The sequence below is a fragment of the Rhinopithecus roxellana genome, chromosome 15 (assembly GCF_007565055.1).
Source record: "Rhinopithecus roxellana isolate Shanxi Qingling chromosome 15, ASM756505v1, whole genome shotgun sequence".
NCBI classification, from domain to species: Eukaryota; Metazoa; Chordata; class Mammalia; order Primates; family Cercopithecidae; genus Rhinopithecus; species Rhinopithecus roxellana.
This window is the reverse complement of record NC_044563.1, coordinates 85,032,915-85,047,586: the sequence shown is the minus strand read 5'-3', so window position 1 is coordinate 85,047,586 and position 14,672 is coordinate 85,032,915. Positions and strand designations below refer to the sequence as shown.

General features: G+C 36.5%; 1 protein-coding gene and 1 pseudogene across 1 annotated transcript; both read right to left on the bottom strand.

Moving 5' to 3' along the window:
- The window catches only part of LOC104663407, a 36,581-nt pseudogene that overhangs the window by 17,096 nt on the left and 4,813 nt on the right, over positions 1-14,672 (bottom strand).
- Positions 8,452-9,068, bottom strand: LOC104663406 (olfactory receptor 52D1-like). Its single transcript, XM_030918860.1, has one exon. The coding sequence runs from the start codon at positions 9,066-9,068 to the stop codon at positions 8,631-8,633; it is 438 nt and encodes a 145-aa protein (XP_030774720.1). The 3' UTR covers positions 8,452-8,630.

Here is a 14,672-nt window from a genome sequence, read left to right as displayed (position 1 = left end):
TTCATTGGGAGACTTGTATTACTGAGTAAATCTCATTCTCTGTTATTGGGATAGGGAACATCACACACCGGGGCCTGTCATGAGGTCGAGGGAGGGGAGAAGGATAGCATTAGGAGATATACCTAATGTAAATGATGAGTTAATGGGTGCAGCACACCAACATGGCACATGTATGCATATGTAACAAACCTGCACATTGTGCACGTGTACCCTAGAACTTGAAGTATAATAATAAAAAAAAAAAATTTTAATCTCATTTCCTGTTACTGATCTATTCAGGTTTTCTATTTCTTCCCGGTTCACTTTTGGTAAGTTATATATGCCAAAGAATTTAATCAGTTTTCCCTAGGTTTTCCAATTTGTTGGTTTAGAGTTGTTTATAGTAGTCTCTAATAATCTTTTGTATGTCTGTGATATCCGTTGCAATGTCTACTTTTTTGTTTCTAATTTTATTAATTGCATCTTCTCTCTTTTTCTGTGTCTAGCTAATGGTTTGTCAATTTTATTTTTCCAAAACACCAACATTTCATTTGGTTGATCTTTAGTACTGCATTTTTATTCTCTATTTTGTTTATTTTTGTTCTGCTCTTCATTACTTTTTATTTCTACTAATTTTGGATTTTGTTTGTTCTTGCTTTCCTCCTTTCTTGAGGTTCATTATTAGTTGTTTATTTAAAATCTTTCTACTTTTCTAATGGTAAGCATTTATTGCTATAAACTTTCTTCTCAGTACAGCTATTGTTACATCCCATAGGTTTTAGTATATTTTTCTTCTAGTTTTATTTGTTTCATTTTCAATAAAGTTTCATTTTCAATAAAGAAATTAACTGGTCATTCAAGAGTACATTGTCTATTTCTATGTGTATGTACAGTTTCTGATTTTCCTCTTGTTATTTATGTCTACCTTTATTCCATTGTAGTATGAAAAGATGCTTGATATGATTTTGAATTTTTAAAAATTTTAACATGTTTCCTGCCCTACAATATGGTATATCCTAAAACATATGTTCCATGTCCTGATTAAAAAAACGAATAGTTGAAGTTATTGGACAAAAAATTCTTTAAATGTTTGTTAGTTACACTTGGTTGATATTGCAGTTTAAGTTCTATGTTTTGTTATTGATATTGTGCCTAATCTGTCCAATGCTGAAAGTGGGGTGTTGAAGCTCCCTACTATTGGATTAGGGTCTACTTCTCAGCCACATAATAATAGTGGGGGACTTCAATACCTCATTGGCAGTGTTAGATCATCAGGACAGAAAACTAACAAAAGAATTCTGGACTTAAATTTGACACTGAACCAATTGGATGTAATACACATCTACAGATTGGTCCGCCCAATAACCACAGAATATGCGTTCTTCTGATCTGCACAAGGAATATACCACAAGATCAGCCACATGCTGGTCCATAAATCAAGTCTGAATAAATTCAAAAAAATCAAAATTATACTAACCGTACACTTGGATCACAGTGGATAAAAATGGAAATAAATACCAGGAAGATCTTTCAAAACCACATAATTAAGTTGAAATTAAACAACTTGTTCCTGAATGGCTTCTGAATAAACAGTAAAATTAAAGTAGAAATTTAAAAAATCTGTGAAGTAAGTGAAAACAGAGACAAAACATACAAAAATCTGTGATACAGCAAAAGCAGTGTTAAAAGTTTATGGTGCTAAATGCCTACCTCACATATTTAGATTTCAAATTAACAAGCCAAAACCAAGAGGAGCTATAAAAATAAAAACAAACTAATCCCCCTAAAGTTAACAAAAGTAAAGAAATACATTTTCAGAGCAGAACTGAGTGAAAGTGAGACAGAAAAATTCATAAAAGGAATAAACAAAACCAAAAGTTGATTCTCTGAAAGGCTGAATAAGATTGATGGACCACTAGCTAGACTAGCAAAGAAAAAATAAAGATCTGTATTAGTTCATTCTCATGCTGCTAATAAAGACATATCCCAGATTGGGTATTTTATAAAGGAAAAAAGTTTAATTGGCTCACAGTTCAGCATGGCTGGGGAGGCCTCAGGAAACTTACAATCATGGTGGAAGGGGAAGCAAACACGTCCTTCTTCTCATGGCAGCAGCAAAGAGAAGAATGAGAGCAATGAGGGGAAAAAGTCCCTTATAAAAACCACCAGATCTCATGAGAACTCACTCATTATCAAGTGAACAACATGGAGGTAACCACCCCTATGATTCAATTACCTCCCACTGGGTCCCTCTCACGACATGTGGGGATTATGAGAGCTACAATTCAAGATGAGATTTGGGTGGTGATACAGCCAAACCATATGTAGATACAAACAAGTGCAATCAGAAATGACAAAGGCAACATTACAATTGACATCATAGAAATGCAAAAGATCCTCAGAGAGTATTATGAACACCTCTATGTACAAAAACTGGAAAACATAGAAAAAATGAATAAATTCCTGGAAACAGATAACATACCAAGATTGAATCAGGAAGAAATTGAAACACACCAAAATTGAGTTCCAAATGGAACCACTAATAAAAAAACAAAACAAACAAACAAACAAAAAACCTAAACCAAAAATACCTCCAGGCCAGAGAGATTTACAGCTGAATTTAACCAGACATACAAAGAAGAGCTGGTATCAATTCTACTGAAAATATCCTAAAAAAATCAAGGAGGGACTCCTCCCTAACTGATTCTATGAAGCCTCCATCACCGTGACAACAAAACCTGGCAAAGACACAATGAAAAAGGAAAACTATAGGCTAACACCCCTGATGAACACTGACGCCAAAATCCTCTAGAAAATACTAGCAAACCAAATCCAGCAGCACATCAAAAAATTAGTTCATCATCATCAAGTAGACTTCATTCCTAGGATGCTAGGTTGGTTCAACATATACATATAAATAAGTGTGATTTGCCACATAAACAGAATTAAAAACAAAAACGACATAATTATCTCAATAGGTGCAGAAAAAGATTTTAATAAAATCCCACATTCCTCCATGCTAAAACCCCTCAATCAAATAGGCATGGGAGAACACACCTCAAAATATTAAGAGTCATCAATGACAAACCCACAGCCAGCATCATACTGAGCAGGCAAAAGCTGAAACCACGCCCCTTGAAACTGAAACAAGACAAGGATGCCCACACTCATCATTCCTATTCACTCTCATCATTCCCTTAGTACTGAAAGTTCTAGCCAGAGGAATTAGGCAAGAGAAAGAAATAAAAGGTATCCAAATAGGGAAAGAAGAAGTCAAATTCTCTCTTTGCTGACAATGTGATTCTATACCTAGAAAATCCTGAAGACTTCCCGAAATTTCAATTAATTCTATTGTGAAAGTGCTTTTCTCTTTCCAAATTAGAATTTACATATTTTAATGACTGTTTACTTTTTACATTAAATAAAACATATTTATGTTTATGTTCAAATATAGACACAGAAACTGTATTTATGATATACATCATGGAATAAATAAGAGGCCTAAATATTAGTGGCTTCATTTTCAATAATATATTCTTATTGCCAGAATGATTACAGATGAAAAATTCTTAAAAGTTAATTACGTGTTTTGTATCAATTGGGAATTTACTTCTTGATTTTGATAATGTGGGTTAACATGATACACTGACTGGAGTTGTTTAAGCTTATCATCGACATATAAGAACCACTTTTCCTCACCTGCCACTTATTTATTTTCTACAAATAATGGTAAAAGAGGAAACTAGATATTTTAGAAACACCAGAAAAATATTAACATTGATTCACACTGGAGAAAATTTCTCAAGTACTGTTAACAACCAGCAAAGCAGTAAAGCCTCAAAGGATTGATTATTACATACATGTTTCCAACTCACAATGTTATTGGCCTTTTTCAATGAAAACTGTTAGTAAGTACATACTTATTGGAACCTTAAACTGAAGATTTTTCAGGATCTTCCAGAAGCAGATGACCCTTACACGGCAAAGGTTAACCCGAAATTTTCTGATTAGCAGATGATGGTGTGAAGTGTACTTTCTCATGCCAAGACAACAGACCAAGATTAACTTTTTGTATCTCTGTTCTCCTTTTTTTTGCCTTATTGCTAAAATTTTTTATCATCTTAATTTGATATATCTTAGTGGTTGCCTAAGGGTTTCTAAATGCATTTAAACATGTTTTAACTGTAATCACAGCCTAATCTCATAATGTGTTTCACTGCTATTTAAAGCAAAATAATACCTGGATAGGGCTGGGGTTGGGGGGGCATGTGTGACCACATCTGTGTGACCACAGCTACTCCTCTGAATGCTGGATTTGTCATCCCCCAAACAATTATTAACTCTTCCTTCAAATATTCAAGAAGACAATTTTTCTTCCTCAAGTTCCTTTTGGTATCATACTTTCCTCACGTCACTGACCTCAATCGTTAATATTTTAAATATTAGACCGGACCTAGAGTCAACACAATACATAAGCTAAATTTATTTCATCATTTGCAGTATATTCAAGGTCAGTAGAGGTAGTGACAAATATTGGGACAATTTTTATTACAGTAGTATTTTCATGTAATCTCTAGTCTGTTTTACAGGTTCGACGTCATTCCAAAGATAATTTCCTCCTTTTGAAAAAAATAAAAAATTGTTCCAATCTTGTGGTAATAAATGATACAATAACAATGATGTTTGTGTTCTAAAGGTGGACTTCTGCGTACCTGACACACATAAATCTCTCTTGCAACAAAGGAGTAATGCCTACAGGTTTTCAAATATTTAAAACCTATAGCCTTCTAGTGAACTATATTTTCCCGAGAAGAACATCTAGATGGACTTCCAAAATGAGTAGGTATGGGTTAGTCAGGAAGTTCCTGGAAAGGGAGCTAACTCCCTCTTCCTGTCCACTGTCTCAGACTGCTCCTCCCATAGTCAGAAAAACACTAACCATTTTCTTCTTAGCTAGCCAAGGAGACATTTGGCACACTTAAGACCTTCTGTAGTACCCATGCGAATACCACCTTTTAGGTGAAACAGTGTCGTTAAGCTAAAGGAAAGTCTCCTGGATCTCAAAAATAAACTGAAACGGAATTTGATTATGTTTTTATGTGGCCTGAGTTTGGTGATCTAGGTCTCTGGTTCCATAGCCTACTACATAAACTACGAATCATTGACTTGCTGGTCATAGTCTGTATGGCATTTGTTCAGTACAATACAAGACCAATCTGAAGTCTTAAAAACTACTGCATAGTCATTGTCATATTATGTTATTCAATAGATTATCATTTAACAAAAGAAACATGCAGGACTACAGGCTGTTTTCTGAGCAACCTTCTATCAGTACAATTCTGACAATGGTTAACTGGAATGCACAAATTAATGTGTTGAAGGCTGTTCTCATCTGCTTTTGGCCAAAAGGGGACAATGAAAGATTAAAAAAATAAATCCACCAGAATTTAGTACATGTTGTCCCCTGTTGAACATAAACAAAGCCTGAAGAATATGAACAATACAGACAGGCCATTCTGTGACAAAGTCTGGAAGAAGATTGAGAGAAAGCCGATCAGAATTACTCTTCTTGCTAACATGGGTAACTGCTTTTGCTTTACCAGTGTTAATTCTAGCCCACTTTTGTTCTCACATTTCCTAGATTTAAAAAATATTGATATACAATTCCAAATTACCCATATTGCTTGACCACATCCAAACTGGAATCCTCTCAAACTTCCAAGATTTCTCCTTAAAGTTATCAAGCACAACAAGCTCACATCATGTAAGAATCCCCTCCCAACTCGTTTGAGTTACCCAGGGGCTCTTTTGGAATGCTTTCTTGCTTGCTGTAGCAGGATTAATAAACCTAAGTTTTGAGTATAGATATATTTCCTGTTGTCTTAAGTAAGTGAGTTTTAATAACTTCCAACAGAGGAGATAGTCTTCATAGTTGTTTAATTTTTCTTTCCTTAATATGCAAGCAGCAGCTTTTTATAATTAATTTTTGATACAAAATTTTCCATAGAAACGGCTTACTTAGTCAACATGAGAACCATGAGAAGATGAAAAATATTCTCTCACTGGGAGCAGTGGTTCACGTCTATAATCCCAGCACTTTGGGAGGCCGAGGCAGGTGGATCACTTGAGGTCAGGAGTTCAAGACCAGCCTGGCCAACATGGTGAAATCTGTCTCTACTAAAAATACAAAAATTAGCTGGGCGTGGTGGCGGGCACCTGTAATCCCAGCTACGCAGGAGGCTGAGGCACGAGGATGGCTTGAACCCGGGAGGTGGAGTTTGCAGTGAGCAGAGATTGTGCCACTGCACTCCAACCTGGGCAATAGAGGGAGACTCAGTCTCAAAAAAAAAAAATTATCTCATGTTATGGACACGTGGCACCTTTTTGCTTCAGCCCAGTGGAAAAAAGGGTCTAGAATTAAGATGAATCCATAAAATGATAATTACTTCAGTGTGCAAAATATCATTATTTAACATATGCATACTTTCCTCTTCACTCCCATAGTATCTTTTATACTATATCACTGAAAATGCCATATTTTGTTGTTATTACATTATTTCCTCTCTTTCTAGATCATGGGTTTCCTAAAGTCTGACACTGGGCCTTAGTCACCTGTGAAATTATGTTATTGTCTGGAATATAGTTGATCCTCAAGAAATATTTCTGAATAGATGTTCAACTATAAGAAAAAATAAGTGAAGAGTATTTCTAAACTTTCTGCATAGGGTTTTTCTCTTCAAGAAGAAGATTAGAAATTTCCAGCCATGAATAGAAGGAGGAATGGGGAGTTATTGCTTAGTGGTTATGGAGTTTCTGTTTGAGGTGATAAAAAGTCTTGGACATAATGGTAATAGTCACACAAGATTGTAAATGTAATTAATGTCACAAATCATATACTTAAAAATGATTAAAATAACAAAGTTTATGTTATATATATTTTACTATAACATAATAAAAGAAACTGTGGTCTCTGTTTATAGGATCCTATTTATCAAACACCACATTACAAACCAAGTTAACTGTGGGTGGGATCAATCTCAGACTCTTAAAAAAAAAGAAACTTAGATACTGAAGTTGAAAAGTAGAATGAATGCCTTAAAAGATCAAGAGTTTCTGGTAATAAACAATATATGATGAAAAATTGATGCTGGAGAATATTATTGCATTATATAGGAGAATAGACTGGTTACTCGCATTTATTTTTTCCAAGTGGGGGAGCATCAGTTCTTGTGGAAGGTAAGCCTGTGCTAAAAACATGGCAGCCAGTTGTTTGGGAAAGGTTTACTGTCATCCAATCAGTCTGGATAGCATTAATAGGAAACTCAATGTCCTAGGCACCATTGTATATCCAAAATGCTATAGACTAATGGAGGAAACAAAAGGTTAGATCAAGTTCACAGTGCCTCTCAGAATAATTTACATGATAAGTCCATCACACTTAAAATGCCAGGAAAAATGCAAAGGTCATCAGTCAGGAGGTGACTATATTAGCTACAAAGTGACATTTTCATTATTATTTTATTTTAAGATAGGGTCTCACTCTGTTCCCTGTGCTGGAATGTAGTAGCACAAACATGGCTCACTGCAGCCTCAACCTCCTAGGCTCAAGTGATCCCCCACCTCAGCCTCCTGAGTAGCTATGACTACAGACACATGATACCACGCCTGGCTAAATTTTTAATTTTTTGCGGAGACAGGGTCTAGCCATGTTGCCCAGGCTAGTCTTGAATTCCTAAGCTCAAGCAATCCTCCCACCTTGGCCTCTCAAAATGCTAGGATTACAGATAGAAGCCACCACATCTGGCCAAAAGTGACATATTTTGGACTACTTCCTTGAGAAACTAGTATGATGGGGTTCCCATGGAATTATGTGCTTTCAGACTTCTCCCCCTGTAGTCCTCCTCATGTATTGTCAACCTAATCCTGGGTGTTGAATTCTCACAGCAATCTCTGGCCTAGGCTGAAACTCTCACTGAAGACTCTCCTGGTCTAAGAAAATGCTGGCAATAATTAATTAATTGTGTGTGTGTGTGTGTGTGTGTGTGTGTGTGTGTGTGTCTGTGTGTGTGTGTGTTCTCAATTCCTCAACTCTAGCATATGAGATTTCAGTACATGGAGGGAATAACTCTCCTTGCCTTTTACTTTCAAGTGAACTACATTGCCTTTCCCTGGAAATATTCAAGACCTATAGGCCCATTTACAGGTCACAGGATAATTTTATAGAAAAAGGATATTCTACATATTTAGCAGGTATAGATGGGTTCTCACAAATACTTCAAAAACTCTCCAATAATACATGATACTGGTGTGCTAGAATTAGCAGAAGCAGAAACCTCTAGTCCAAGGATAAGAGGTGCTAAAGAAAGTAAAAGATTAATTATAACTTTTTCCATTAATCCTCTGTGCATGTAGAGAGTATAGTTACCTCCTCCTCATAAAAAAAGCCAAATAGTCTCAGGCGAATCTGTCTGGTGTTGATGCCTTAGACCAGGGGGTTAAGAACAGAAGGCACAAGGAGATAGAGATTTGCAAGTAGAGTGTGGACGTGAGGGGCTACTTGGTGGCCAAAACGGTGAGTGAAAAAGGAAAAAAAAGGCAGGAATACAGAAAATAAGAATCACACAAATGTGGGCTCTGCAAGTACTGAATGCTCAGAGCTGAGCATCCTTAGAGGGCAGGCGCAGCACAGTCAGCAGGATCAGGAGGCAAGAGGTGGCAATGAGGACCACATCCATGCCAGTGATTGAAAGTGCCACAGTGAGACCATAAATGGTGTTGGGCTTGATGCTGGCACAGGCAAGCTTGGCTATGCCCGTGTGCTCACAGTAGGTGTGGGGAATGATGTGATGTCCACAGAAGGGTAAGCATTCAATGAAGATGACAAAGGGGAAAACAAAGAGAAGACCATGAATCACACATGCTACACCAACCTTCCCAATCATGGTGGCATTGAGGATGGATGCATAATGAAGTGGACAGCAGATGGCCACATAGCGATCAAAAGCCATGGCCAACAGAACAGCTGACTCTGTGGCAAAGACTCCATGAACAAAAAACATCTGGGTGAGGCGGCCATAGTAGGAAATCATGGGAGACCTAAGTCAGAAGATTGTTAGCAGTTTGGGCAATGTAGACAAACAAAGTACCAGGTCAGTGATGGAAAGCAGGCACAGGAAAAGGTACACTGGCTCGTGCAAAGTTCTGTCTGTTACAATGATGTAGAGGACAGTACTATTTCCCATCAGAGCAAGGACATACATGGAGCAGAAGGGGATGACAATCCAAACATGTTGGTCTTGCATCCCTGGGATTCCAAGCAGAATAAATGTTGAAGGGTTGAGGGCAGTGTCATTGGGGATAGATGCAGAGAACATAATAATGCAGAGAACAGAGGCCTTATCTTCCTAAAAGTGGTTAAAAATTAAATAACGTCATCCTAGAAGCCATTTCTTCCTCTTAATTATTCATTCAATTTCTTGCCTTTCTTCATTCCCACCAATTTTACTCAAATTCATGCCCTCCTCACTTCTTGTCTCTGTTATTAAAATAGCTTTGTCACTAATATGTTCACTTCCAGGATTTCCGTCTTCTAGTGAAGCCTCTGCATTGTTGCCAAAATATTCTATCATGTGAATATAACCAACTGTAATATAAATATGATCTCTCTACATGTATGTTGTGCAGACTATCTTACATTAACCTCCTCTATTCTACTCTCCACCACTTTCTATCATGTTCTGAGCTCTGAGACATTGACCTCTATGGACTACATGAACAGGTTCCCTTGCCTTCTCACTTCTGGCTGAATTTGGCAATAGAAAACACCAACAAGAGATAGGAGGGAGGAGGAAGAAAACAGTCAGATGTTTATTCCTTCAGTATTCTCCAAGAAAGCTGTTGCAAGCTTATGTCATCCCTATCTAAGTCTTCTCTGGCTCTGGTTCCCTCTCACAATCATATCTTCCTCTTGTGTCTTTAATCCAATGGTTTTAATAGTGCCTACTGCTACTTACCTAGGGAATGTCACAAGCACTTGTGGTTTTCTTACATATAACCACATCTTTGTAAATGGTTTCTGTATTACATTCTCCTCAAATTATTTCATTGTGTAATCTGTCTCTTGCTGGGGATCTGATACAATTGCTCTTGCTAACTAGTATTTTTTAGCACCACATTTCACCATATATTTCATGTTCCAATTATATATGCATCATGAAGTGTCTAAAAACATGCTTTCTTACACCAGTATTCATTTTTATTTGGTGTTTTTTCTGCATAGAAGTGCTGTTTTCATTTGGTCACCTGGATAGCTCCTAACAGTCTTTCAAAAACCAGCTGAATACATTTTTCTCTATGAAGTCCTTCTATAATCCCTTCTCCTATGAAGAGTGAACTGTGCGTCTTCAGCGTGTCTCCCTTTGGAAATATAAAATTGTTTAATAAGTGTGTATATATCTCTCTTCCCATTACACTGTGAAATTTCTGAGTCTCATTTTTTGTTCTCTGTATTCAACATCTATGCCTTATATACATTAGGCCAACAAATAGCATTTAATAAATAATTAATAAAAGATTAAATGCAGTAATTAAATTTCTTTTCTTTTCTTTTTTTTCTGGAGACTGAGTCTTGCTCTGTCGTCTAGAGTTCAGTGGTGTGATCTTGGCTTACTGCAATCTCTGCCTCCCGGGTTGAAGCAAGTCTCGTGCCTCAGTCTCTGGAATAGCTGGAACTACAAGCACGCACCACCATGCTCCACTAATTTTTGTATTTTTAGTAGAGAAGGGGTTTCACCATATTGGCCAGGCTGGTAATAATTGAATTTCTTAACAGACTTGGGTAAGTGACCATGTTTGCAAAATAGTGTTCCCTCTTGGGAGCCTTCCTTATGAATCAGACAAGATCTTCCCTTGCTGGATCTGTGATTCCTCCCATGTTCTTTTCATTCTGTATGTTCTAATAGGTGCTCCTTATCACCTCTGATTCAGTACTTAACCTAATCTGTATAATACATTTATACAGATTTATAACCTAATCTGTATAATATCTGCTTTTTTAATTAATCCAATGAATTAATTTGATTATAAAACATACCTGTCTTAGTCTGCTTTCCCAGCTTTAGAATATAATACTTTAGGGTAATGATACTTTGGGACCAGTAAGTCCAATAGCCACACAGTGTGTGCTGCAGGATATACTTAAGAAGATAAAGCATGCCATGGGAAGGAAAGAAGAAAAGGAGAGACTTAAATCAGGTGACTTAAATCAGGGAGTTTCTCAGAGTGCCTGCTCTGTGGTTTGAGGTTATGCCAATAGAAAGAAAAATAAGAAAATGGGAAAGAAAAATAAGAAAAAAAATCTGGACTCCGGTAGGTGAAGTCAGAACCATCATTCTTACCTTGTTGAAGTCCAGTCTTAGGGGTTCAAAGATTCTTGCTTCTAGAAGGGATATTAATGTTAACTTCATCCAGTCATTCTCACCTAAAAAGAATTTTAGAATGTGGAAGAACCTAAGATAGGATTAAAGAGTTCTATAATAATTATAAAGAATATCCTTATTTTAGGGAACAACAGACACTGGGACTTGCTTGAGGGTGAAGAGTGGGAGGAGGGAGAGAAGTAGAAAAAATAAGTATTGGGCACCAAGCTTAGTACCTGAGTGAGGAAATAATCTGTACAGCAAACCCCTGAGACACAAGCTTACCTATATAACAAAACTGTGCATGTACCCCTGAAGTTAAAATTGAAAAATTTTAAGAAAAGAATATTTTTATTTTAATCTCCTGCTCAATTGAATATAGTGAAAATAAATTCATATAGCATTTCAACTCATACAGTATTTATTCATATGAATAAATTCATATAGCATTATAATTTTTGTTTTAGTAACTGTAGTAAGCATTTCTCATATACTACTGCAAATTTATACTAACTTTATATTAATGGTCACTGTAAATTGTACAGGTAATAACATTATTACAAGTTTTGATTACTTATAAAGTTATTTTGTTTACTTTAACTTGATACATCCTCAAAAATTTTTTAAAAATATGAATGCTTTTGGTTTCTGGCAATATCTAAGTTTTTTATATTTTCTTTTTATTTATTTGTTTTTTATTTATTTTACTTTATTGATAAACCAATGGAACATAATATTGTCACCTAGTTGGGAAGTAAATTACAAAGCATATGTAGTTCACTAATTATATGGTGTTGACTCCCAAATGTAGTATCTTCTGAAAAGTGATTACATGGAAGTTGCTTATACATCTCTAATGACAGGGAATCATTTAGTGGTGTATAAGTCTGCCTTTTTGAGGCAGCCATTCTCAACTTTAGACTTTCTGAGCTTAAGAATGCTTTTCTTTTTATTGAGTCAATGTCTATAACCACAACCCACATTAAACACTATGATTTCTCTTCATTGTCTTAAGCTTCCAATTTTATGTTCTTTTGAAGGCTGCTTTTTCCTTTCATTTACTTGTCAAAATATTTTTGACAAAGAAATATTATTATGTGCCAGTTATTCTTCTAGGTGTTTGAAATACACATTGAAGAGTAAGAACATACATATTCAATGATCTATTAAGTTTATAGTCTAATAAGAAGACAAAATTAATCAAATAATTCCCAATACATGCATAAAATGCCAGTATATGCTATGATGAAGAGTTGCATGAGACAGTTTCTACTTAGGGCAGGTTTCCCTGAGAAAATGAAATTCTTCTCTAAATCTGAGTCTTCCTCAAATGCTTCAAACAACTCTTGTATGACTCGACTCCTGAAGCTCTCCTTCTATAGTCTAGTCTGAAAAATACGAGATCAGCGCCTATGTTCAGACCTCCTACGTTCAAAATATTGCTCTATTACATTAACTTGCTAACTGTATTACTTTGAGCAATTTCCTTATTCCCCATAGTCCTCAATTTCCTATTATAAAATTCAGACAATACTTGATAGAGTTTAATGGAGATTTAATTGAGAAAAAGCATGTGAAGCGTATAATACAGTCTCTGTAACTTCATAAGCACTAACTAAAATATTCGCTGTTATTTCTCATGATTTTGAAATCTCTGAGTCCCTTTCCCTAACTATGTACTCACCTCTCAAAAGAGGAAACTGCATTTAGTTCCTCAAGTCGAAAAACACATAGGCTTGAGTCCATAATACAAAGGTGAAGACAGTGTGGTTTCAGTCTCTTCTAAGTCAAATGCTCTCTTCAAAGATCCAAGACTGGTCCTCAGCTGAATGAGGTGCATTCTCGCAGGATATGAAATGAGATGGCTCCCCAGTAATCCCAATCACACCAATATAATACTACATTGATGTCCACTCATTAATTTCCCGTGAGGTCAAGGAACTATTGTGACATTGTGAGGTTCTTCAACACAAAAGGAGCCAGTGTGTTCTATGCTGCCATTAAGAGCAGAGTAAGGATGAAGGAATGCTTATCTAATTAAAGGAAGAAGTTCTGTTAGTGTGCTTCATAAGGCAGTCACCTGACTTTGCCCTGGATAGAAACAGACCTAGGAATGCTGCAGCAAGGACTTCTAGCTTAGCAGTCATCAAAAGTTTCTGCACACAAAATTCCAGGATTACTTACGTGGAGGAAATGAGATTTGGGGGATACCAGGTATGCTCAGAAACTGAGAAGACAAGAAATCAGACAGATACATTTTTGGAAAACACTACTAAGGTCCTATCTGTTCAGGTATAAAGTTACTAACAAATACATATAACTTCACTTCTGCCTGGCTAGCCTGACAGATACAAGTGAGATTAAGATGCAACTATTGTGCTTCACTACAGTAACCATTTTATTATTTATATGTATCTTATAACATCATGTTTTATACCTTAAACATAGGCATAAAAATTATTAAAAAGAAAAAAAAAAAACAAATTCAGACTCCATCATTGTTTTAAGAAAGTCTGCTCCAGAGATCTGACTGGCTTGCCTTGAGCCCATAATGAAACAGCAAGAGACTAATCTCTAACTGCAAGAAGAGGGATTCAAGCGCAAAGTAAAGGATTTATTAATGATAATTTGGTACACATTAAGTCTACTCAAATACCTGAGTGGCCAGGAATGGTGGCTCATGCCTGTAATCTCACCACTTTGGGAGGCTGAGGCAGTCGGATCACCTGAGGTCAGGAGTTTGAGACCAGCCTGGCCAACATGGTGAAACCCCGTCTCTATTAAAAATACAAAAAAATTAACCAGGCGTGGCAGCCCACGCTTGTTGTAAGTCCCAGCTACTCAAGAGGCTGAGACAGCAGAATCACAGGAACCCCGGAGGTAGAGGTTGCAGTGAGCCAAGATCGCGCCACTGCACTCTAGCCTGGGTGACAGAGCAAGACGCCATCTCAAAAAAAAAAAAAAAAAAAAAAAAAAAAAAAAAAAAAAAAAAAACCTGAGAAATTCAAGGAACTACAGTTTCTATAATGGAGCCAGGGGAAAGTTTGGATGATCTCCAGAGTAGCCAAATACATCAGAACATCTGGATTGTCAATTCTCTCTTTACCTACCTCTGCTCCTGGCTTCACAGAACAGTACTCAGCCTTATTTTCTGCCTACCTCATCCATATAATGCTCACCCCAGACTCATTAGTCAACAGTCATGGAGAAGACTGGACCGAACACAAGAGCATAGTTCCTGAGTCTGAGGTCTTCTTGTTGCATTTACTCCCACTC

Excerpts from the sequence above, each read along its gene's own strand:
- LOC104663406 (XM_030918860.1), bottom strand. The coding sequence starts at position 9,068 with ATGATTTCCTACTATGGCCGCCTCACCCAGATGTTTTTTGTTCATGGA.